The following is a 23,467-nucleotide window of genomic DNA, read 5'->3' as shown; positions in this document are numbered from 1 at the left end:
TTTTAGGTGATAGGGTAGAATCTTCATTATTCGATTAAAGAAGTACCAATAAGGCTTTTTATTTCGTTTTCTTCAAGACTAGAGGCATTTTAGAACACGTTACATATGTTTTTACGCCTTTCTGCGTTGAGGCATATTGTGCGATGTCGTCATAAATTTAAAAAGATATTTTTTGTTATGCGTATTATTATTATTTTTTTGGCGGGTTACATTTTACATTCAGAAGACTGAAATTTTGTACACTCGTTCAGTGCACCCCTTAATAATTTTCAGATGTTTTCAGATCTCTGCGTGGAAACAGCGGGGTCCAGAGGGGCAAAAATGTTTTTAACAAAAAATAGCATTTTTCGTGATTTCTCAGCCTCAGATGGAGACATATGAATGGTACCGTTTGAAAGGCTGTTCTATTCTGAAGAAAATGATGTACGTACTATGCTCCTAAGATAAATAGGGGTCTCAGGAAACTGTTACCTGGGATCCTGTTTTATACGGGAATCTGGGGTGTTTGGGGAATATTATTTTTCGCGGGCTTACTTTTGCCTTACAAGATTGAAACTTTGCACATTTACTCAGTGCACCCCTCAGTATTTTTCAGATTTGTTTCAGATCTCTGCCTTAAAACAGGGGGAGAGGTCCACACAGGTAAAAATTAAAAAAGAAATTTTTAACAAATAATTCCTTTTTTCCTGATTTACCCGCCCCAGACAAATGATAGGAGACATTTGAAGGGCACCGTTTGAAAATTTGTTTTATTCTGAAGAGAACAATGTACAAATCATGATCGTAGGCAGGGTTGGCTGGTTTAAACCAAAAAACGAAAAATGTTCGTAAAAGTGTAAGTGTTCGTAAAATCTTGATGAACACACATTTGTGGGTTATCACGTTTCACTCCCGTATATTATTCGTATTATACTCAGACCTAAATTCCCCATTCATTACTCAAAGAGATTATACTACAAAAGCAACTTTTTTTTTAAATATATAAATTTATGAATGTTTCTTTTGTGATTTTTTTATAGTTTGTTATTATTGTTATGCAATTGCAATCGAAGAAATTCTAAATATTGTTTCGTTTTAATAATGTTTACTATTGATAAAATACATTGAAATGCCGTATACAAACCCCACGAGAGGCATTTATTGAAATCAGAAGTATCTTTTGTAACTATTTATGTATAAATGGTTCAGAACCAAAGTGGACTCAAATAATTCGTATCTTTATTCACTTCTTTAACTTGGACTAATAAAAGTCGTAGTGAACTAACTTGGACTAAATTAGTTATTCTGTACTCTGCAGTACTTTGAAATTGTCCATATGTAATTCTGTATAATGGTTTCACTTGTGCAACTGATTATCTTTTTTCCTTCTGAAATGACTCTTGACAGTTATATTAACAAGTATGTAAAGATTAGTACAAAGTATTTTTTTTTTTTTTTATCAGAGTCCTTTGTGAGTGAGTCGGCAGACGTATCGCATTTGTGGCCAATTAGTCCCGGTTCAAAGTTCAAACCGAGGATAATTTCTCTCGGATGTAAGCCGAGAAGCGGTTTGGATTCCACTTTGCGCTTATGTGACCCCTTCTAGCATAACCTGGTTGTTGCATAATAACACCAAGGCGGAAAAAAAACCTGTTTCTGTCCATATGTGGTATAAGTACGTAGAGCAAATTATTTAAATCAAAAAACCTGGTTTAAACAAAAAAAACTGGGTTTAAACCCAAACAACCGTTTTTTTTTTTTCAATAAAAATGTTTTTTGCCAACCCTGATCCTAGGATAAATAGGGATATCTGAGGAAATTGTTATATTACATCCGGGTCATCTGGGGCATTGTGGGAATGTTCTTAGCTAAATAGTTTCCTCACTCTTACTACTCAAGATAGAAGCTTGAAATTTTGTACCCACATTTAGTACACCCCTTAGTATTTTTCAGTTGATTTTGAGATCTGTGCGTTAACACAGGGGAATCCAGACGGGATTAAAATTAAAAGTCCATAATTTACCTTTAAAAAGAGCCATAATTTAAAAGGGTTAAGAAACATTGTTTGGGATTGATATAGGTTAACAATTGGGGATAATTCGAAATTCAACCCCAATACTTTCACTTAAATGGCATAATTAGCTTTTAATACTAATTCCTAATGCTTTTTCTTCAGTTCACGACTTGTATTATACGAAGAGAAAGATTTGATTTAAATAAAAAAAAAAATCGATTTAAATAAAAAAAGAATCAACGAATATGATTTTTTAAAAAAAAATCATGATTTTTTCCCATCAACCCTGATAATATATATATATATATATATATATATATATATATATATATATATATATATATATATATATATATATATATATATATATATATCGGCGTATAAGATGCACTACGTACTCCAATCTTGAACTTATTCTCAAAAGAAATGTTTTAAACACGGCGGCAAATACGCAACAATACTAGTTTTATGCTATTCGGATGAAAATTGAGTATACTCGAAGCACAACTGCTCCTGTTGCAATTTGCGGTTGACTATCACCTGGTTCAAGAAACATTCCACTGACTTCTTCAAGCTGAAAGGGTCACCGAGAAGTCAGGACAATTAAACACTTCTGAGATATTATGTCAAAAGGTGTGCAAACATATTATCAACCACTACAGTCCTTAACTGATCTATGGGGAAATCTTAAAAAACTTTGCTAGGTTACTGACACTCATGACTGTGAATATAATTTACTCTTGTATGGTTTATTTATGTTAATCAGAATATATAAAATTCCCACTTATAACGCCACAAAAAATATTTAGTCACAGCAAACAATCTGACGTTACGGAAATGAAATATTTTATTTAACGTTCCACGGTATGCACTTTAAGCTAGAAGAGACGGATCATTAGCGTTTTTTTTTTTTATTTTTTTTTTTATTTTATTTTATTTTAGTTTTTTTTTTAATGCCGGGGCTGAACAGGACCAAACTGCCAATAAGGTAAAGCAGTTCACTATTCTCGATGTTTCGCATATTCACAGATAAAAATGGAAATTGAACTTAAGTAGTCTACATTTAATTTTAAGAAGGTTACATTTGCACACTACACAACTGAGAACAGAGAAATCACGAAAAAGGAAAAATTTTGAATGAAATAATATATCTACTACTAAAAATGTATTACCTGTGAAGCACTTTCATCTCCAAGTTTTGCCTTCTTACAAATTCCATCCATAGACGAATCCGATGGTCGCTTTTTCGTTACGTTCCCTGAATCTCCTGAAGGATTTGTTCCATTTCGATGATGGGGCGAGTTTGTATTTGGAGTGGTGCTTCCCTGGAAAAAAGAAAATTAACATTTTACAGACACGGAAATAACTTAAATTACCATAAACAATTGCTATATTTATTTCAAAGTGTAAGGTTGTTCACCGATATCGCTATTTCACATTTGTGAAAAATATCACGAAAAGGAAACAGCTATATTAACATTTCTCTGGTAGTTTTTGGGTAAAACTATTTACTGAGATAATTAATGTCATTGAGACGTTCTTCATAGTCAAAAAATACACACAATGTAATTTAATTATGATGTTATAAGCTTAAGTGACCAACTGCTCAAAAACAATGACTATCTTAACTGAATATTAACCTGTTAGTATTAGAAAATTAAACAGAGAAGTTGGAAGATTATTTAAATTGTAAAAGAAAGGAAGAAACAGTTAAATGACGGGGGAGGAAATAATGGTTCACATCAGTCGCATTTCTACTTCTATCTTTTGGAATTACGAAAATAAAAATAAATAAATAAATTTGCTATAATCTAGTACTTGGAAAATACTACTTAGTGAAGTAGCTTTTAATGTCGATGTATTTCCAATATATGTATCTTCAAGTAAAGTATAAAGTGGTTAGTTTAGAAGGTAAACTGGGCAAAAAAGAAGAAGACACATGAAAAACATTAGTTAGTTTACTATGTAATGCCCTTTCTCAAAAATTACCAAAAGGAATAACAGTATTATTTGATTTTTGCCGTATACTTTACCTTAGTACACAGAATTGGACGGCAATAGAAAATAGCAAATATGTGCTTTATACATTCACCAACGAAAAGGATATGCGCATTTCCCCCCCACAAAAGAATCTATCAAAGTATGATTTATCTAATTTAACTAGTGAACAAAATTACCTAACTCATTCTTTTGTATTTCATCATAACGGTGATGCATACTATTCTCTCCATATACGTACCATAAAAGAAAAAAAAAAAAAAAATCTGACATATTTTTAATCGCAAGTATTTACATATTTCGTAACGGTTCAAACATTTAGCGTGCTCAACGGTTGATTTGATTTGAGTCATACTCAAAGATGTTTTCTCACACGATGCACAGATAACTAGTCTTCTACCTAAGTAATTTGAAAATATATTTTGTTAATTCATTAATTCTCGTGCATTAAGTCAATTATCCAATCTATGTACATCAAATTATTGCAATCGGCCAGTTCTTGTCATTTCACTCTATGTGAAGCAAAGTGTGTGCAAATAGTTTGGGACACAATTTTATTATCTGATTGCAGGCTCACCAAAATGACTGAAAACCTACCAAACCATCACCTTTCGTAGCTGTATTAAGAATTTTTGAACGAAGGTTACTGAAACAAATCTAAAAAAGTCCACTTTTATACATTAAACTTCTACACTTCTCCTAACACCCGTATGTGGTTAAAGCATTGTCGATTTCGTACACGGGGAATTATTTTTCTCAAAACCAAAAAGAAAAATACATGTTAGAGAATAAATGTAAGTAAACAAGCAAAAGCAAATAAATAAATAAACATGGCAGCAGCGTCTCCCTGAGACTTCGCTACTAAATAAGCAGAACAGTACACCTGCTAATTTCACTCCTATGCTTCTACAATATATACGCATCTACAGCATATAATACTTACTACAAATAATTTTTGACGGCTCTGTTAAATTTTCTGAGTTTCTTCAATGGAATGGAATGTCGGTTTTACTAACATGTTCTAAAACTACATATCCATGAAATATTAACGTCGTTACGAAGTTATGCCATTTAGCCAATACCAACTATTTATAGAGCTAAAGGAAATGCAATGTGTGGTGATAATTCAACTTCCAGAGGTAAAGAATAAAGTATTTTCCTAATGCGACCAGGTATCCATTTTGTGAAGATTACTGAACATCTACCAACTATTTACCAGATACAAGGGAAGAACAGACATTAAGACTTCCTAGATTCCGAAGGGTTTGGTACATGGATATATGCTTTTACTAAATGTGAAGCCTCCATATATAATTACGAGGGACTATCTTGCTCCATTCAACCTCCTTTTTTTTTTAAATAATACAGTCCTATGCTACTCCTTTCTCTTCGCTTCCATTTTGACGACTGGAAAATGAGTATACCTAGCATGTTGTCTTGCGCTATGCATTACATGATGACGTGCGTAACGCGTAAAGATTGATCAGCTTGTCCAACATATTTAGCTTCTTTCCGTGAAACAGAACTAAATGGTTGGTTGTAGCATCAAGGCTGTATGAAATGGGACCTACTGTTTCAAGTGGGGTCCAAAACACTAACTTTTATACCCTAGGAAAATACTTCCGCCGGGAATAGAACCTGAGATATACGTGGGAAAAACAATGCGTTAACTACCCAACCACAAAACGGAGGGGGAGAAAAGGGGTCTTCGCCATAATCAGCAACGCAGTTTCGGTTTTCATAGATTGACCTTCATATGTGTACACAATTGATCACATATTCTTTATGGCAAACTTTTTTTCGCTGTAAGAAAATCATTTACAACCGAAATTACGCTTTTGTTGTAAAATCCAAGAGAAATTTAAGAAGACATACACTGTGGAAGCAATGCTCACACAATATTATTATTATTTTCAAATATCTAATTCCTTAATATCTGCTCACTAAATTAATTTAATGATAATCTAAGCTTTTCGCTAGTAAATATGTACTAAGTAATCAACACTTCAAGCAAATGAACTGAGGACTGGAACAAGACCTGTAAGAATATGAATCGCTTCTCAGCATCTCAAATGCTAAATCAGTGCCAAATAACTTTATAGTAATAATAATAAAAGTGAACTATTATTCCATCACTACCCTAAGAGTAGGAAATAAGGCCGCGCAGGGCAAAATTGCCAATACTAAAAAGATTGTTGAAGACCATAAAAACTAAGAAAATATAGCAACATCATCCAGCAGGAACTCTCATGTTTTACATGGGCTTGAAACTAATACGAATTCGAAAGCATCTACTTACTTCTATTAATAGCAGACTGAATCAGATACTCGCTGAATGAGTACATGTACCATCCAAAAGGCTGTCACTTACCTCAAAGGAATGCAGTACTCATTTCAGTAAAATTATAAGTTGACAATATTTCTTGTACACTGTCAAAAACAATATATCCATTCAACTTTCTTCTAGTCACATTTCGCAACTCATATTGAGATATTTTCTCAAAACAAACAGCAGGTACATATGCTGAATAAATTCAACCACTTTCCATACATGCAGAACTCAAGTATCACATGCCTCTGGCACCTATCAAAGCAAGAATGTTTATAATAATCTGAGAGAGAAAAATCAATTATTATCTGCCATCATTTCGAGAAAATATGGAGCTTTTCTCGCAATTACTACTACATGGTAGAAAATTAAATTTGTGAGACGAATAAGTATTCTCTGTTGATTTAAGCAACGTGGTCATGTTACTTATTACCAGAGCTAACACCAGCATCCAGCTATCTCAATCAATTTATAACGACGCAAAAGAAATTATGTAGGAAATATATAAAAGACAATTTTCTAAGCTCAAAAGTACAGGCGTCAATAAAAGGTATAAAAGAAACAAATATTTTCTTCCTAAAAGTTATCAGTAAAAGCATTAATTTTGTACAACTTTATGGTTCCTATTTGTTCGACGTTCTTCTATAAAAATAAGTTGTCTGTAAATATCTCGCTTCGTATGTTTTTTTTTTCAACAGTTCGAGTACAAAAATAAATCTATAAAACATTCCTAAACAGCTAGAATGATTTTTAAATTATCAGTCCTACGAAAACAAGTTAACACAAGCAGTCTGGGATATACCGTATCTCGTCACGACTAAATAAAACATTATTCAATAACTAATCTTAAACTGAAGAAATCTGCCTTAGAAGTAAAACTACACAATGGCGTGTATTTAAAAACTATTGGGGATATTGGAAAATAGAGTATTTACTATGAAATAAGAGCCAGAAACAGTAACTATACTAATCCTCAGCATTAATAAACAGATTATTTTTCAACTATATATATGGTTACAAAAGATAATTTAATAGTTATAAGATCCTGATGTTGCCACTAAAACAATATGCGAAAATACAGTGAAAATTTCTCCCAAACAAAACGACTGAAAGAATACTTCCTAGTACAATCATGCCTTTTCTTTCTTTCTACTGTTGACTATAATCGCATAGTTTGCTCTCAAATGCATTTTAAGTGATATTTAATAAAATCGTAAGATGGGGACAAAATTCGGCATGGTGGGGAGATGCAAAATTATACTATACTCTCGCGAATATTTTCTGAATTTGTCCTATCTTTTCCTGTCTTCTCTTATTTCTTATTTTGACTTTTATGTACATTGTTGTTGACTTGCCAAATTTCCATGACATGTCACTGCAAAAATATAGGTAAGCCGCATCCTATTAAGCTATTAACACATACGTTAGATACTTAATAAACAGGAAAGAAGCATTTCAAGACTCATTAAAAAAGGAAAATAACCATTTATTTTGTGGATTTGCAGGAATCCGATTTAAAGTAGCCCTTAAATTCATATGTTACTGATAGTATACTTTGAGTTTGGTAGTTATCGGGTAGTGTAACTTCTGAAAATACGAACTATAATCAACCTTACAAAACTATCATTATTTTCAAGCTAAGAAATGTTCTGAAATACCCTATTCAATTTAGCCTAATTTTAAAGAAGTACTCAAAGCAGCTACTAACCATATGAACAGTAAAAATTACTTTCCTGTAGTTGTTACTAACAATTTACAAAATAATCTGCCGAAATATCTGCTGTTCAAGATTATTCACATTTATCATACCAGACGACCTTGAAAAAAAAAAAAAAGAAAGAAAAGAAACTACTATCACCTAATAAAAAAAGTTCCTATTTTGCATAGTTATACAATGGAATTCATACTGAATAACTAAAGAAAGCGTTTGAAAGCGTATGAAAAATTTCTATTAGGCGGACACTTAACGTAAGTTTTCTTTAGTTACTTGCTATTTTGTCGAGAATAGCGTAGTACCGAATCTATTGCTAACTGTATTTTCTACTTTGAAATGTGTTCCATATGTATCATTAACATTCATGTAACGAAGTGAGCCTATTGCGCTTAAATTTTACTGAAAATTAACAATAAATAGGTGTATGCAGCCAATGATATTTAGAATAGAAGATATCAATTATGAAGCTGTCAACATAGTGCTTAATCACATACCGACTTAGTGAGTTCTAAATTCACCTGAAACTGAGATTCGTCTAAAACGTAACACCTAACCACTAATCACTGCCAACAGAATCAGACCAAATATTAAACAAAACATGACAAACGGACCATCACAATTTCGATTCTAGAATTTTTTAAAATCAGGATTTATCAATAACTGTAGAATGAACCACATAAAGCCAATCAACATCGGGAGCAATCTACTTATCAGACCTTTATACCACACATTGCACTTCTCTCTATGTACTTAGTTTACACATTTCATCAATAAAAATTTTACTTTCTATTTTATTCTTCTGCTTGAAATGAAGACCAAAAGTTACTACGGATGAATAATGGCATAACCTTCGTGTACTACTACAATTCTATTATTCTAGCTCAGACCGATGTTTTCATTTTGAACAAAGATCAAACTACGAATTTCCTTACATACTTTCTATAAGGATACCTTCTTAGACCTACAAAATTTTCTCATAATTCTCTATCGATAAGTAAAAGCACGTTTCCTTGCATTTCCCAAAAACACAGATGAAGAAGTACTAGCAGAATGTTGGCCAAGATTATCGATACAACATACGGAATTCATGTTCAGCTTACCTTTTTGTCTTTTTTCAATATACTCGGTGAAAGATATTGATGCAATTGTTTCCTAGAAAAAGTAATAGTAACCAATAAGAAATATGTAGGTAATACCAAAACAACAGTTAGTAAATTAGCATAATATCATCCTAATTAATTAAAATGAACTATGAATATACTACAAACGGTCTGAAGCCACTGGTTACTTGAATTCATTCATGGTGGCGATTTCATAAGATTTTGAAATCTCTAACTTTACAAGTTACTATCAGCCTTCCGATACATTCACGTTTCTATCCAAGTAAAAATATACATATTGAAAAATGAATTACACATCGGCTTCTAACGATCTTTTCGTTACACAAGTTTGTTTTAAATTTTATCGATGCATTTCTGTTGCACATTTCTGTGCCATGTCATTGCCACTGAAAAAGACGGTTAATTTCTTGTAGTTCAAAACCACATATGTAACAATACATATGTATGTTGCTGGGTTCTTTCACATGACTACATTTTGTAGCCCTAACCATACGAAGTCTTATTTATTCAAATATATACCCTGAATATACTCTGACAGGTTGACTGATGAATTATCAGACAATGTGTGTATTATTTTTCCACTTCATTGTTTTTATATTAGTTTTCTCTTAATATTATTATGCGATTAAAGATTAAGACATAATTATTCTCGAAATTTATGAGTCCAAACAATTATGATTAGAAAGCAGCATTGAATGCATTCCCCAAAATGAACATTTCTAAACATTTTCAATCACCTTCAAGATTCAACTTGTGTAAATTTCAATGATCTAAACAATGCAATTAGATTTACATAAAACGTTAAGGACCATTTATGGCATGAAGTTTATTATGTTTTAAATATTATGAGAGCCTTGTGTTTGGATGTTCCTTTATATAGTCCCTGAAATGCTTTTTAATTCTAGTACAGCTCTTTTTGTGATACAATCCGCAGCAAAAAACTTCTCCTGGCGTGATTCGTGCCACTTAGACGTTATGTTGATTCCCTGGGCTGTTAGGCATAGTTTCACAATAAACTTACATGCTCATGTTGCAGGTGTTTTGCTGCGGACTGTACCTGTATACATTTCTTTACACGATCAGAAAACCTGGTATACAAGTATTTCAGCACGTTGTATATTGTTCGTTAAATAACTTTTATAGTCCGTAAGATGTTTCTAATCCGTCGTTTTACTGTTGTATGTAACCCGTATTTGTTACGAACAAAGAAAGAAAGAAGCTATTATCTGCTCGGTTTAAGATTAGGTAATCCAATTCATTTCTGTTATCCGTAAGAGGTCTCACTGCAATTACCTTCTTAACATATTAGGTGGAACAGTTGCCAGTAACTAGATCATTGACACGCTTCCTACTTTTTGTATAAACATACGTAACTGGAACCTAATCCTATCTTAGATTATGTTATGCATGAGTAGGGTGTTTGTTCTTGACATGGTATGTTTTTTAATGCTTGCATACTCGAATGTCTTTACTGTTGCCACTCGGAAAAAATAAGACATTCATATTTTATTTTATACGTAATCCTTCACAGCTCCATATATTACCTTCACGTGAATTAAATGATGAGCATTCAATATATCGACGAAAAAATTCAATGCAACACATTTGTAACCTTTCATGAAATTTATAAAGAGAGAACATGAAGTTTCCTGAAACCTGATAAATTAATCCCCTTACAGTGAACATTCGTATTTACTCAAAAATCACACTGGCAGTTATTTATATGTATATATTTTTAAGCACCACAATTTAAAGCAGCAATTAAAACAGGTGAGCATAAAAGTAATTTGGAACACAGTATAGCAAAAGAAATACACAAGACTTACCTCTTTACGTGCCTTGCTTCGATTTTCATTCCTTCCTTTAGCATCTTGATCTGCAGCGCTTGTCTGTGAACTGTAATGATGATCTTGTGTAAGTACAAGTTTGCATTATGTCATTACTTACGGGAAGTAGTACCTGGAAATACTTATATATTCTAAAATATTTTTCTAGAATTTAATACACAAAATTGAATCTTAGTTTTTTCCTTTTTTTGTTGTAATCAATATCCTTAATTTTATCTTATTTATGTATTTATTTCCGACGTTAAAACTGATTATAATCTCTAAGCTTGTATTTACAAAATTGATTCTATTATTTTTGTTAAAAAGTTCAAAATATGGCTTTCAGTGATCTCTGTACCGAAAAGAAGTATAACAAGACTGACATGATTAACGTGACAGGTTGAATCACGTCATGTGACAGTTGATGAAGTGTACTAATGCTGTGAGACTTTATCTATTGTACCACTCGATCTCTCGAAACATCCTTGAGTTAGATATTACATAAAATTTTTAAAATTCTGGACTGTTTTCTTCATTCAATGAGTGTCGTTATCCTTCATAAACATACATCACTTACAAAGTAAATCAGTCTTCTGTAATTTGATTAATCATTTTGAATTATCCTGTATTTCCAAATCATATACCTATATTTCTAACCAATCTGCTCGAATTGAGACTGAATTCTGTGTTACTGTCAGATATTTTTAGACTTCAGACAGACTAAGCAAATTAAATGGATTCATCCACGCACTTTACACAGAAGGCAATTACACACAAATTCCCTGCAAAACGACAAGGTTTGTAACAAAATAACTGCACCACTCAAGAAATTTACAGAAACATTGAAATTAAATCATATTCAACATTGTAGGGAAATAATTATGTATCCTACAATGTCGAATCGAGTCTCAAATTGTTGCTTGGTGCTACTTGATGCTTTTTTGTACTATTTTCAGTGCCGTCTTTAATTTTGCTTTTCCCCACAGGTGGCTCTGATATCTTTGTAGAAATGGCTGATGCCTATTAATTGGATCTAGTCTGTTTACAGGTAGAAAATTGTTGTTCGAGACTTATTCAGTCATTAAATAGTTTTCTAAGAGTTTTCTGAGTTATAATGTGCATTATTGTAGTAAGTTTGTGCAGTAGCAGCGACTTATATATTTCATGGGTAAAATAATAAGCGATACGTCACCATGTAAACAAGGGATGATGCTTGCTCTGAAATCAGCGAGCTTTTCGCAGCAGCAGATAGCTGCAAAAGTTTGTGAAGAATATTAGAAAGAGTTCTTAGAAAGCAAAGTAACTTTGCCACGTCATCTTTGAGAAGAAAGTTGTGGAAGAAAGCCAAAAATAAGTCCACATGTTTTGAGGAAAATAACGGCAGTAGCATTAAACGATCGATCTTCTATCACAAGAAAAATTGCTTGAACTGTTTCTGATGGTGTTGGTGTTACTGCGTTACACATAATCATTGTCAGGGCACTGAAGAAAGAAGAACTTTCCAAGTAAAGGCCACGGAAAAAGTCTTGTCTTGAGAAAAAGCACATCAAAGCGAGGAAACAGTTTTGTAATATAAACGATGCCTGAGGTGTTGAAAAAAACGGAAACACGTAATATTTTCTGACGAAAAGAAATGTATGCTACCTGGAAATAATAGCGGTGTCAGGCTCTGGATGAGGAACTGAAGAGTGATTGCGTTTTGGCAACGCAAAAGTGCAATGCAAATGTTATGGTGTCGGATTGTTTTAGCTCGAGAGGTGTGAGCTGAGTAGAAATTTGAAGTGGAACCTTTTCTGCAGAACAATACACAACAATTCTATCGAAAAGTTTATTGCCAATCGCTACAGATTATTTTTCATGTGAAAATTTAGACTACTTCGTCTTCCAAGATTATAAAGCTCTCTGTCACAGAGCACGAATAGTTAATACGTGGTGTTCTGAGATGGGCATTAATCGGTTGTGGAGGCCACCGAGCTTCCCTGATATGAACCCCATTGAGAATTGGTGGCATCTTACGTCCAGTCAGCTTCAGGGACAAACCTTTAAGACTAGGGCAGAGCTCATTTAACCCATTGGGGATCACATGGTACAATTTTGTACCATACGGGTGTTTCATGGTACATTGCGTTATAACTCTCCTATTTGAGTTTTTTCGTCCGTTTTTTTTTTTTTTTTTTCAAGTCCAGAGGCATTGTAGAACACGCTACGTATGGTTTCACACCTTCCTGCGTCCAGACATAGTAGGTGATGACGTCATAATTTTAAAATATATATTTTTATTTATTAAGCCTATGTTCATTATTTTTGGCGGGCTTATTTTTGCGCGTAGAAGATTGAAATTTTGCACAAACATTCAGTCCACCGAGTAGTATTTACCAATTTTTTTTTCAGATTTCTGAGTTAAAACAGGGGGGGATCCAGAGGGGCAAAGCGTTGAAAAAAGGGATATTTTTACCCCAAAAATCCTTTTTCGGGATTTTCCCGCCTTAGATACATGATGGAGACACGTGAGTCATGCCGTCTGAAAGGCAGTTTTATTCTGAAGAGGGTGATGGGCGAAACATGACCCTACGGTAATTAGGGGTGTCTCAGGGGATTTTCACAAAATATCCTGTATACGGGAATATGGTACATTGTCGGTATATATATTTTTTGGTGGGCTTACTTTTGTACCTAGAAGATTGAAATTGTGCACAAACATTCAGCCTACCTAGTAGTATTTATCAGATTTTTTTTTCAGATTTCTGCGTTAAAACAGGGGGGTCCAGAGAGGCTAAAAGTTGAAAAAAGGTATATTTAGACCCAAAAATCCCTTTCTTCGGGATTTTCCCGTCTTAGATACATGATGGAGACATGTGAATGGTACCGCCTGAAAGGCAGTTCTATTCTGAAGAGAATGATTGGCGGATTATAGTCCTAGTGTAAATAGAGATGTCTCGGGAAATTGTTTACCTGAGATCATGGTGTTTTGCGGTAATTTGGGGCATTGTAGGAATTCTTGATAAAATTTCTCCCGCCCTTAGTATTCAAGATAGAAACTTGAAATTTGGCACACACATTCAGTATACCAAGTACTATTCATCAGATTTTCTTCGGGATTTCTTCAGATTTTTTTTTTAGATCTCTACGTTCACACAGGGCCGTTCCAGAGGGGCCCAAAGTGTGAAAAAAATTTCCCTCCGAAATTTTCCCTTTGACATCATTTTTCCCTCTCCTGGTATAGGGTATGAGCACGCAAGTGGTACCATTTGAAGCCGGTTCCATTCTGAAGAGAATGAGGTATGAATAAATAGTGACGATGCAGTAGCTGTTTGACTGAAAGTCTAAAAAATACCCCAAAAAGCCGTGATCCCCAAAGGGTTAAGCCATTGTTGCCGTATGGTACCAAAAAATAGAGGTTGATGTGGGTCAAGCATTGGTGTACAGCATGTCACAGAGGTTAACAGCACTGAAAGTAGCTAAAAGATGGAATATGATGTTCTGAGGGACATTTATAGGAAAATGAACTTTTATGTTTATCTTAATATTTATTAGGTACAGATACATTAAGTTTCGCTCATAATTATCATTATTGAAATGTCATATTTTGCAATACGTTAATAGTATTACTTTATTCAAAAGCAACATACCGAGATTATTTCTATCATATGGACATAAAATGTGGCATTATATGAACAATTAGTTTATAAATTATTAACATACATATCAACCAACGCCTCGGATAAATCAGGGTGTCTACCAAAATTTAAAAATAAAATTTTGTGACTTTTTCGTGACCTTTTCTTACCCAATCCATAAAATTTAGTAACATTCTCAAAAGCAAATTTACGTGCGAATTGGGCCGAATTTTCATGCTTGCGATAGAAGCATGCTTTGATTGCGATTTAGTACCGTCTAAACCCGACCATAGACATTTTTGCTGGTGAATTTTAATGTTTTATAGAACACAATTTTCCCGTCTATACCTATATTTGTACAGATTTTAAAAAAAAAATCGTGACACAAAAGCTAAATTTCTTGACTTTCATGACCGTTTTCTGATTTCGTGATCGATACATACCCTGAAAATGTAATGTTTGTTTAATACAACCAGTATTATTTGCTCTGCACCGAAGCTAGATGAAATGTCGACCTACAGTTTAAAGTGAAATTCGAACCTCTTAACGTGTTCAAAACTCTATCAGCGGGAACCGAACACGAAACAACGTGCACCAAAGAACAGGTATCATTAACATTTAAATTTTGAAAAGGTTAAACTAAATGTTACACCCCCACTTCCCAATAAAATGAAGAATGGTAGATTTTTCATAAAACGGACATATTCTGAGATGTTTGATGCAATTTATGAATACGAAGAATTGTACACTTCTCCAAAATACACCCTCCATTCCAAAAGAAACCGAACGTTTTAAAACAACAAAAAAGCAATGTACATTTTGGAACAAATCATTTTTATTAATCAATGTATTCCCCTTCTGCATCGATACACATATTTGCACGCTCCAACAAGTTGCCAAACGACTTCTCCATGTCCTTTATTGGAATGGTCTTTAGGACGGCAGTTGTCGCCTTCTCAATGGCATCAATCGATGCGTGCCACTTTCCTTTCATCGCCAAATGTAGTTTCGGGAACAGATAGAAATCGCACGGAGCGAGATCTGGTGAATAGGGCGGATGATGCAACCGAATAATGTGATTTTTGACCAAAAATTCAGTTACAAGTCGCGAACGATGTGATGGTGCATTATCGTCCAAAAGAGTCCAACTGCCGATTTCGCGATATTCGGGCCGAATACGACGAATTCTTGCCAGCAAACGCTTCATGACGCCCAAGTAAAACTCTCCAGTGACTGTCTGGCCGGGCTGAACAAATTCTTTGTGGATAATTCCTTTTGAATCGTAAAAACAAATCAGCATCACCTTAACTTTTGACTTCACCAAGCGACTTTTTTTTGGGTGTTCCTTCATCCGGCGCTCTCCATTCAGCACTTTGCCGCTTTGTTTCGGGCTCATATTCAAAACACCACGTCTCGTCACCAGTTACAATCGATTTCAAGAAGTTTCGATCCTGCCGAGCACTTTTAACGATGTCTTTGCAATGCGCAATTCGATCAACTTTTTGGTCTTCGGTGAGTTTGTGTGGTACAAACCGCGAATTAACCTTCTTAAGGCCCAAAACTTCGGTCAAAATCGGTATGCGGTTGTTTGAGGAATGCCTAATTCCATTTCAATAACTTTCACCGACGATTTTTTGTTATGTTTGATGAATTCACGCACTTTTTCGATGTTTTCTTCCGATAATCCGGTTCTGGGACGGCCTGATCTTTCGTCATCATCCAGCGTCTCTCTACCCGATTTGAATCGCCTGAACCACTCGTAAACTTGCGTACGGGATAGACACTCATCACCATATGCATTTTGTAGCATTTGGTGCGTTTCACTAAAAGTTTTACCCAGTTTAACACAAAACTCAATTGCAGCTCGTTGTTTGAAACTCATTTTCCGACCGATGTACACAACACACTGACAGTTGAAACTCAATAACTTTGTTGCCGTGCATCCAAATGTCATGACATTTATACCAGTTGTCAATGAGGGACTACGCCATCTACCGGTAAAATATTACAACAGATGGCACTAGTGGTACTATTTGTTTTCAAAAGTTTGGTTTCTTTTGGAATGGAGGGTGTATAATTGCACGCCCCAATTTTTCTAAGTCCCTTAAAATTGTAGGTTTGGCAACATTACAGTCGACGTAATGATAAGGGAAGTGAAAAGAAAAAAAAAATAACGAGACTTCCCAACACAGTTCACAGTTTGCTGTTTGAAATACTTATTTGTCTTTTTATAACTTAATGTAATGATACATTTAGAACATCATAGTACTTGATAAATGCGGAAAACTTGGTTGTAAATAAAGCACACACGCTTTTCGACCACAATATTCGTTAAAAAAGGGAGGGGAAGTTGTTAAGAAATTTGTTCTCTATTCATGAAATAGGAATGGAACTTCATAGTTGTTTCGATAGCCATGCTAGCTAAGTTCTTGCTTTCTGTGCGGATTTAGTACTTTTGAACCTGGTTCGAGTCCCACTCGATGCTCTTACTTTTTTTTTCATTTTGTAATTTTTCATTTATTTTTGCCGTACACTTTTATAGTATATGTATTACACGGAGGTGATGGACAACTTTCTAATTTATCCAAAAATAAGAAGGTGTACACATGTAAAACTTTTTCTATATATCCCATTGTGATTCCTTCTTAGTGCAAATTACTTCTTGCATCGATCCGTAAGATTTTAGTAAACCTCAAAATAAATCCGGAGTTCTAGTGTCCAGAAGATCACTATCAGCCCTAATACCTCCTTCATCACTACCAGAACGCAGTTCATATTATTATTATTATACGCTTCTTTAGCGTGGGAGACCCGGATCGATTCCCGGCGGGAGCTCATGTGGTTCAGGGCTTACGTTAAGCTGAAGGTTCACTTCTCATATAGCCTCGCTGCTGAAAGTTACCCTAAATTAAAATTAAATATATTATTATTATACGCGTCTTTGGTGTGGGAGACCCGGGTTCGATTCCCTGCGGGAGTTCATCTGATTCGGGGCCTACGTTAAGCTGTAGGTAGTCTCGCTGCTGAAAGGGACCTAAGCTCAAAATCAAATATATTATTATTATTATTATTATTATTATTATTATTATTCGGCCTATTATTATTGTAAGTAGGAAATAGAAAAAAGGTTTAAGGGTACTAGATTATTTCCTCCCAGTTTGTTGTTACACCCAGGGTCATAACTTGTGGGGGCATCGGGCAACTGCCCCTTTTAGAGGAGCTCCCCGCCGTTCGATGGGGGCCCATATTAAGACAAAATGTTTTACTCCATATACAATATGAAGATGAAACTATAAATGAAGCATCAAACAGATTCACTACATTATATAAACGAAACAGCACACAAAAGGTAATTATAACAAAAATGAGTCTGGGGCCCATTTCAGTAAAAAATATCTACTATTAGGTGCCCTAGAAATAATATGTATTAGTATGGCTTTGAGGTTTGTCAATAATGTCCATTTAATTAATTTGTCTGTATGAAACGGGCTCAAGGGCGCAACGAATGGAACCGCAGACCTTGCCGTGCGAGAGGGCCCACAGGCTCCAGGGGGTCCATAAAGAGTAAGAGAAAGATGTAAAAAGGGGGTCCAAGAATTAGAAAAACAACTTTTCTATGGGACCTAATACGCGTCTTAATATTCCCCCCCTCCCGCCCCGAAGAAAAAATCTAAATTACGGCGCTGGTTATACCTATGAACTGTATGTTATCATCTTGGTGTGTCAGAACCATTTTAGATAGGTTTTCAGGACGATCTCACATTTTTTACTTAAACGTCTTAATAGCTCTCAATAGTATCACCGTTTGTTAGAGTCTGTCACAAGAATTTTCTATTTCATGAAACACTGGTCATCATCTTACCCCGAAAAATCTCTCATGAGTATTTTGCCAGTGGAGATGAGGTGTGTTGTCTACTGCTTTCAAATCGGTGTTTTTCAGGTTCCAAGTAGTAGTGTTGTCAACGGCTAGAACAGCTCGGCTCCCGGCTCCCTGACCCGAACTGAAAAGTGAGCCGAGCCAACAGCTCATCCAACCGTGCCGGCTCGAGCCGATGGTTCATTCCAACTGAGTCGAACCGAGCTGATGGCTCACCCCAACCGAACAGGCTCGAGCCGATGGCTCACCTGAGCCTAGCTGTGTCGGTAGCTCATCTCAACCGACCCGGTTCTAGCCAATGGCTCACCTGAACCGAGCCAATGGCTCATTCCAATCATCCCGACTCGAGCTGTTGGCTCAGTTGAACCGAGCCGGAGTTCAAGCTGCGCCGGTGGCTCAGGGCTCGAGCCGAGCCGGTTGACACCACTACTTCCAACTCGATAAAGTTTTTGCATAGGTATCGTAAAGAATTAATCGATTTAAGCAGTGTTTAGTAGTTTTCATCGGTTCAGGTGAGTAGGGCCATGGTTTTCATGCCCCTTCTTTGGTTTTCATGACCCGAGTATTCTAAATCATATCCTTAACTTTAATAGTTTTCTGAGCATACAGAAAACCAACTGAGAAAGGTGATACATTTCCTTCTAACGCTTGTTGAAATCGAGGAAAGCAAGATCGCCTAGAGTAGACCCAAGAGGCACACGTAGAAGGCAAGTATACAATATATTCACCATTTGCCAACATTATTTTAGTATGAGCAGTGATCGGAAAGTTACTTTTCAAAAGTAGTTACTCTACAGCTACATGATAAAAATTGTAGCTCGCTACAACTATTAGCTAGTTTTCCAGAAACATATTCGCTACTTAAGCTCTTGTCACAAATACAGTTTACTTGGCATCGTGCATTATATTATATGTCATGGCATCTATATGCGTAACTGAACTTAACAATTGGTTAAAATATTACATAAAAGCTTTGTCTGTCAATTTGCATTTCACAGTAAAGTATGCATTTTGTCTGCTCGTTTTAAAGTATATATATATATATATATTACATATATATTACCCCTGCCCCCGAAAAATGTGTATGCTTAGTCATTGCTATCTTTTTGACCGATCGTCAGTACGCAATTTATTTCAGAAAATTTTCTTGTAATATTATTGCAAAATAATTGGAAACAGAAATCAGAAAACAATCATATTTTCACCCTATCATCATATAAAAATTTACTAAAATGTGAGGAAATGTTGGAGTTACAAAATATTTTTGCGTCCTGGAAAAGTTTTATTTGTAGCTTTGGTGCAAAATTCGTTACACACTATAAAAATATGTAGCTCAGCTACAGCTACAAACTACAAGTTTAGACTTGAAGCGCCGCTACATCTAGAGCTACAAAATTTGAAGCTAGCTATTGTAGCTTCGCTACAAATAGCGCGCTACTTTCGAACCGATTATGAGTTATATATGTAACAACTATCACCTAGTATAACTTGTCATATACTGTATATAAGGAAAAGTTGATGACAAAGTAACGCGATACATTATAAAAGTAACTTAACCAACAGATTGAACTCTAGACAAGATATTTCACGTTTCTGTCAAATTATATTTCTATATCATCATTTTGCATATCACATAGCAGGCATGTTTTCATAATTTTCTGTTGGCTATTTTTTTTCTCCTCTGGCAATTTTTCTGCGATCACATCGCAGATCGCGACATGTTCTGCTTTGGAGACTGTCACTGATATAGTCTTGTGTATTAGACAGGAAACTTTCACCCTATCCCTGCAATAAACAATTCAAGATGCAAGACGATATGAAATGCTGACTACTGACCTGAATCGGTGAATTGCTGGATGTCGTAAGTCAAGTCAACATTTAAATTCTCTGTTTTTGCGAATACTAATCCAATGAACCACATTGTGCAATGTTTGTCCCTAAAAGAAAGAAATTTAATCCAGATGTCATTAGTGAATAATTTCACATTTACACTGATCACCAGTTGAATTAGAGACAGCAGAACAGTTGCACAAATCGCCCTGAAGAGGCTCCACTAGTGCATGTGAATGAAACGCATTGTGCGTGTACTGCTGCCGTGTACTTCCTCTCTCGGAGGCCATGTAAGTGCAATGTGTGATGTGCAAGACAACGGACCTGAGTGCATTTGATAATGGTCAAATCGTAGAGTCCAGACGATGGGTGGCTTGATTTCGGAAGTGGCTGCGGCACTCGTATTTTCAAAGGCAACTGTGTCAAGGGTGTATCGCGAGTACCTGGCTTCCAGTAAAACCGCACCTGCACGGGTAAACTGCTGCGGTCAGGGGCGTGTCGACGACAGGGCTTGGCGCATCGTAACAGCTGATAGAGGGACCACAGTGAATTGAATCGGGGTGAGGTTCAATGCAGGACAACAACACCGTGTTAGCAGTCACACAATCCACAACCACCTACTTGCCATGGCGTACAAAAACCATCGGCCCACGCGAGTACCTCTTCTAACCGCACAACATGGGAAACAACATCTAGTATGAGCAAAGGAACACCGCCACTGGACCGAGGAAAAAGTTTGCCTGGACAGATGAGTCACGTTTCACATTGATACATGCCGAAGGACGGGTATGGCTGCATCGCCAACCGCACGAAGCAATGGATCCATCGTGCTAGCAGGCAACTGTGTAGGCCGGTGGTGGTGGTGTTCTCATCTAGGGCATGTTTATGTTCAGTGAAATGGGTTCCCTAACCCGTATGACACGATCCCTCATAAGTGAACGCTACCGCGATCTTCTGAATAACCATGTCCTGTCATTTGCTTGGCTGCAACATCCGGATGGTGACCTCATCTTTCAGGAGGTCAATGTGCCGGTCCATCGCTCTAGGATGGCAGAAGATTGGTTTGATGATCACTTCTCTGATCTGGCAACACTTCCCTGGTCATCATAGTCACCGGACCTCAACCCCATCGAACACATCTGGGATGCCACGGAACGATGCCTTCGGGCTGTGAACCCTCTTCTGACCAACCTGCGGGCTCTATGGGAGACTTTGCAGCAAATATGGATTGAGATGCCACAACACTTCAGGTGCTTCGTGGAGTCCATGCCGCGGCGGATAGCAGCCATTATCAGAACGAAAAGTGGTGCTACATGGTATTAGGTAGGTGTCTCTAATTCAACTGGTGATTAGTATATATATACAAAATTAAATACAAAGTTAAATTACAGAACCACAAAAGTAATTCAGAAACTAGAAAGAATAATACAATTCAAAACTTAACAATTTGGACATTTAACAACGAATAGAAGAGTTCATTTTAATACTAATTACTTGACTATCAATTTTTTTGTCACCTTAACTACTGTTTTCCTATACATGTAATACCCCGATGCGATAAGTGAGTCTGACGAAAATACCTTATATGTCGAGGTATAACTTTGAGTATAAATACATATAAATTGTGTTTAATAGGACAAAGGAAAAAAAACTTTAGAACAAAAATACTCTTTTTAACGAAACTACAGTTCCTTATATGTAAATATTAATACAAAATATTTAAAGAAATAAATGAGTTACGTAAAAAAGTTATTTAGATATCGAAGGCTTCATAAAGTTTAACAAATTCGTTTGATGACATGCCTTTTTATTTATTATGTTTAAACCTTTTTCAACTGAGTTGAGACCTGACAAGCTTGTTTTTGCCACATGCTTTCCCGCTGGAATTAGGTCTGAAGAGTCGGATGTTTCAATGACGTTTTGTTCACGCATCTCAATAAGCTCATCGATTGTCAGCTCCTGACTAAGTGAATCCAGCAGTTCTCTGAGACCACCACCTACGACTTCCAAGTATTATTGCCTCGTGAGATTAATAACTGCTTTTATTACATGAGCGACATGTTTAGTTTCTGGCGTGGTTTCAGTCTTGTCTTCGAAAAAGAAGAAAAAAAGTTTCTTCCAAGCACATTCAGTGTTTCTATGCAAATTTCATCCGAAGATTTTCACTAATTCCTCCGACATCTAAACCACTGAATTGTTTCCAAAAGTCTTTAACAGATATATCAATGTTTTGCCTCATTGTTTCATTGAGATGTGCAAACGAACGCCACGCATAGTAAGCCTTGAATGTTCTGATGACTCCCCAGTTCATAGGTTGAAGCAGTCTGGTTGTGTTTGGAGGTAAAAACACAATTTTCACACATAGGTAGAAATAAATTAGGGTGACTCGCTACATTGTCAATAAGATCCCTCTGAATGGAATCTGTTTAGACTCGTAATAACTTTCGATTTCAGATATGAAGTAGTCACCAAACCATCCTCAGAAACGGAAGCTAGTTTTATGATTTGACTTCGAAACCACTCGTAAGCTAATTTTAGATACATTTTTTAAGGCTCTTGGATTTTCGGAGAGATAAATTAAGAGAGGTTTTAACTTGCAGTCACACCTGCATTCTCCCAACCATTGGTCTTTAGACACCTTAATGTTTGGAAAGATTCTTTCTTTCTTTCTTCACATGCGATACTAGTTCTTTTAAATATCCTCTTCCAGAACAGGACAGTCTCATTCATGTTAAACACGGTTTCACTTGTAGTCACCTTCTTCTAACAGTCTTGAGTGTTTTTAGGAAAAACAGATGTAGTTTCTTTATCGGTACCCGCCGCGATGCTGTGCCAATTACAGAGAGTTTTAAATCAGTTGAACCAATTGTCACTACCTACAAAGTTTCCATTTTCCACCGCCCCCAAAGCTTCTTTGAATCTATAAAAAGATCAACTTAGCTTGATGGAACACAGTGTTCTGATCGATTTGACAATTCTTAATTTTTACTTCATTATCACACCATAATTTCAGCACTGTTTTCATCTCAACAATAATACCATGACGTTAACGAATTATGCTTGAGTTCAAGGATTGAGCATTTCTCAGTGCTTCGAGAATTCTTTCCTTATCTTTTATGACTGTCCTTATTATGGATTCCGGTAGCTCAAACTTCTTTTGCC

At 35.6% G+C, this 23,467-nt stretch overlaps 1 protein-coding gene across 2 annotated transcripts in view; it reads right to left on the bottom strand.

Moving 5' to 3' along the window:
• Positions 1-23,467, bottom strand: part of hrg (poly(A) polymerase hiiragi) — a 92,777-nt gene that overhangs the window by 3,170 nt on the left and 66,140 nt on the right. For both annotated transcript variants that reach the window (XM_081725550.1, XM_081725549.1), the window contains exons 10-13: positions 20,312-20,412; positions 10,982-11,051; positions 9,135-9,186; positions 3,166-3,318 (exon numbers count right to left, since the gene is read on the bottom strand). In XM_081725550.1, coding sequence (XP_081581676.1) covers positions 3,166-3,318; positions 9,135-9,186; positions 10,982-11,051; positions 20,312-20,412 — 376 coding nt within the window. The remainder of the gene's footprint in view (positions 1-3,165; positions 3,319-9,134; positions 9,187-10,981; positions 11,052-20,311; positions 20,413-23,467) is intronic.

This window comes from Thermobia domestica, chromosome 9 (assembly GCF_964235325.1).
Source record: "Thermobia domestica chromosome 9, izTheDome1.hap1.1, whole genome shotgun sequence".
NCBI classification, from domain to species: Eukaryota; Metazoa; Arthropoda; class Insecta; order Zygentoma; family Lepismatidae; genus Thermobia; species Thermobia domestica.
Note: the sequence above shows the minus strand (reverse complement) of the source record. Positions and strands in the feature narration are given on the sequence as shown.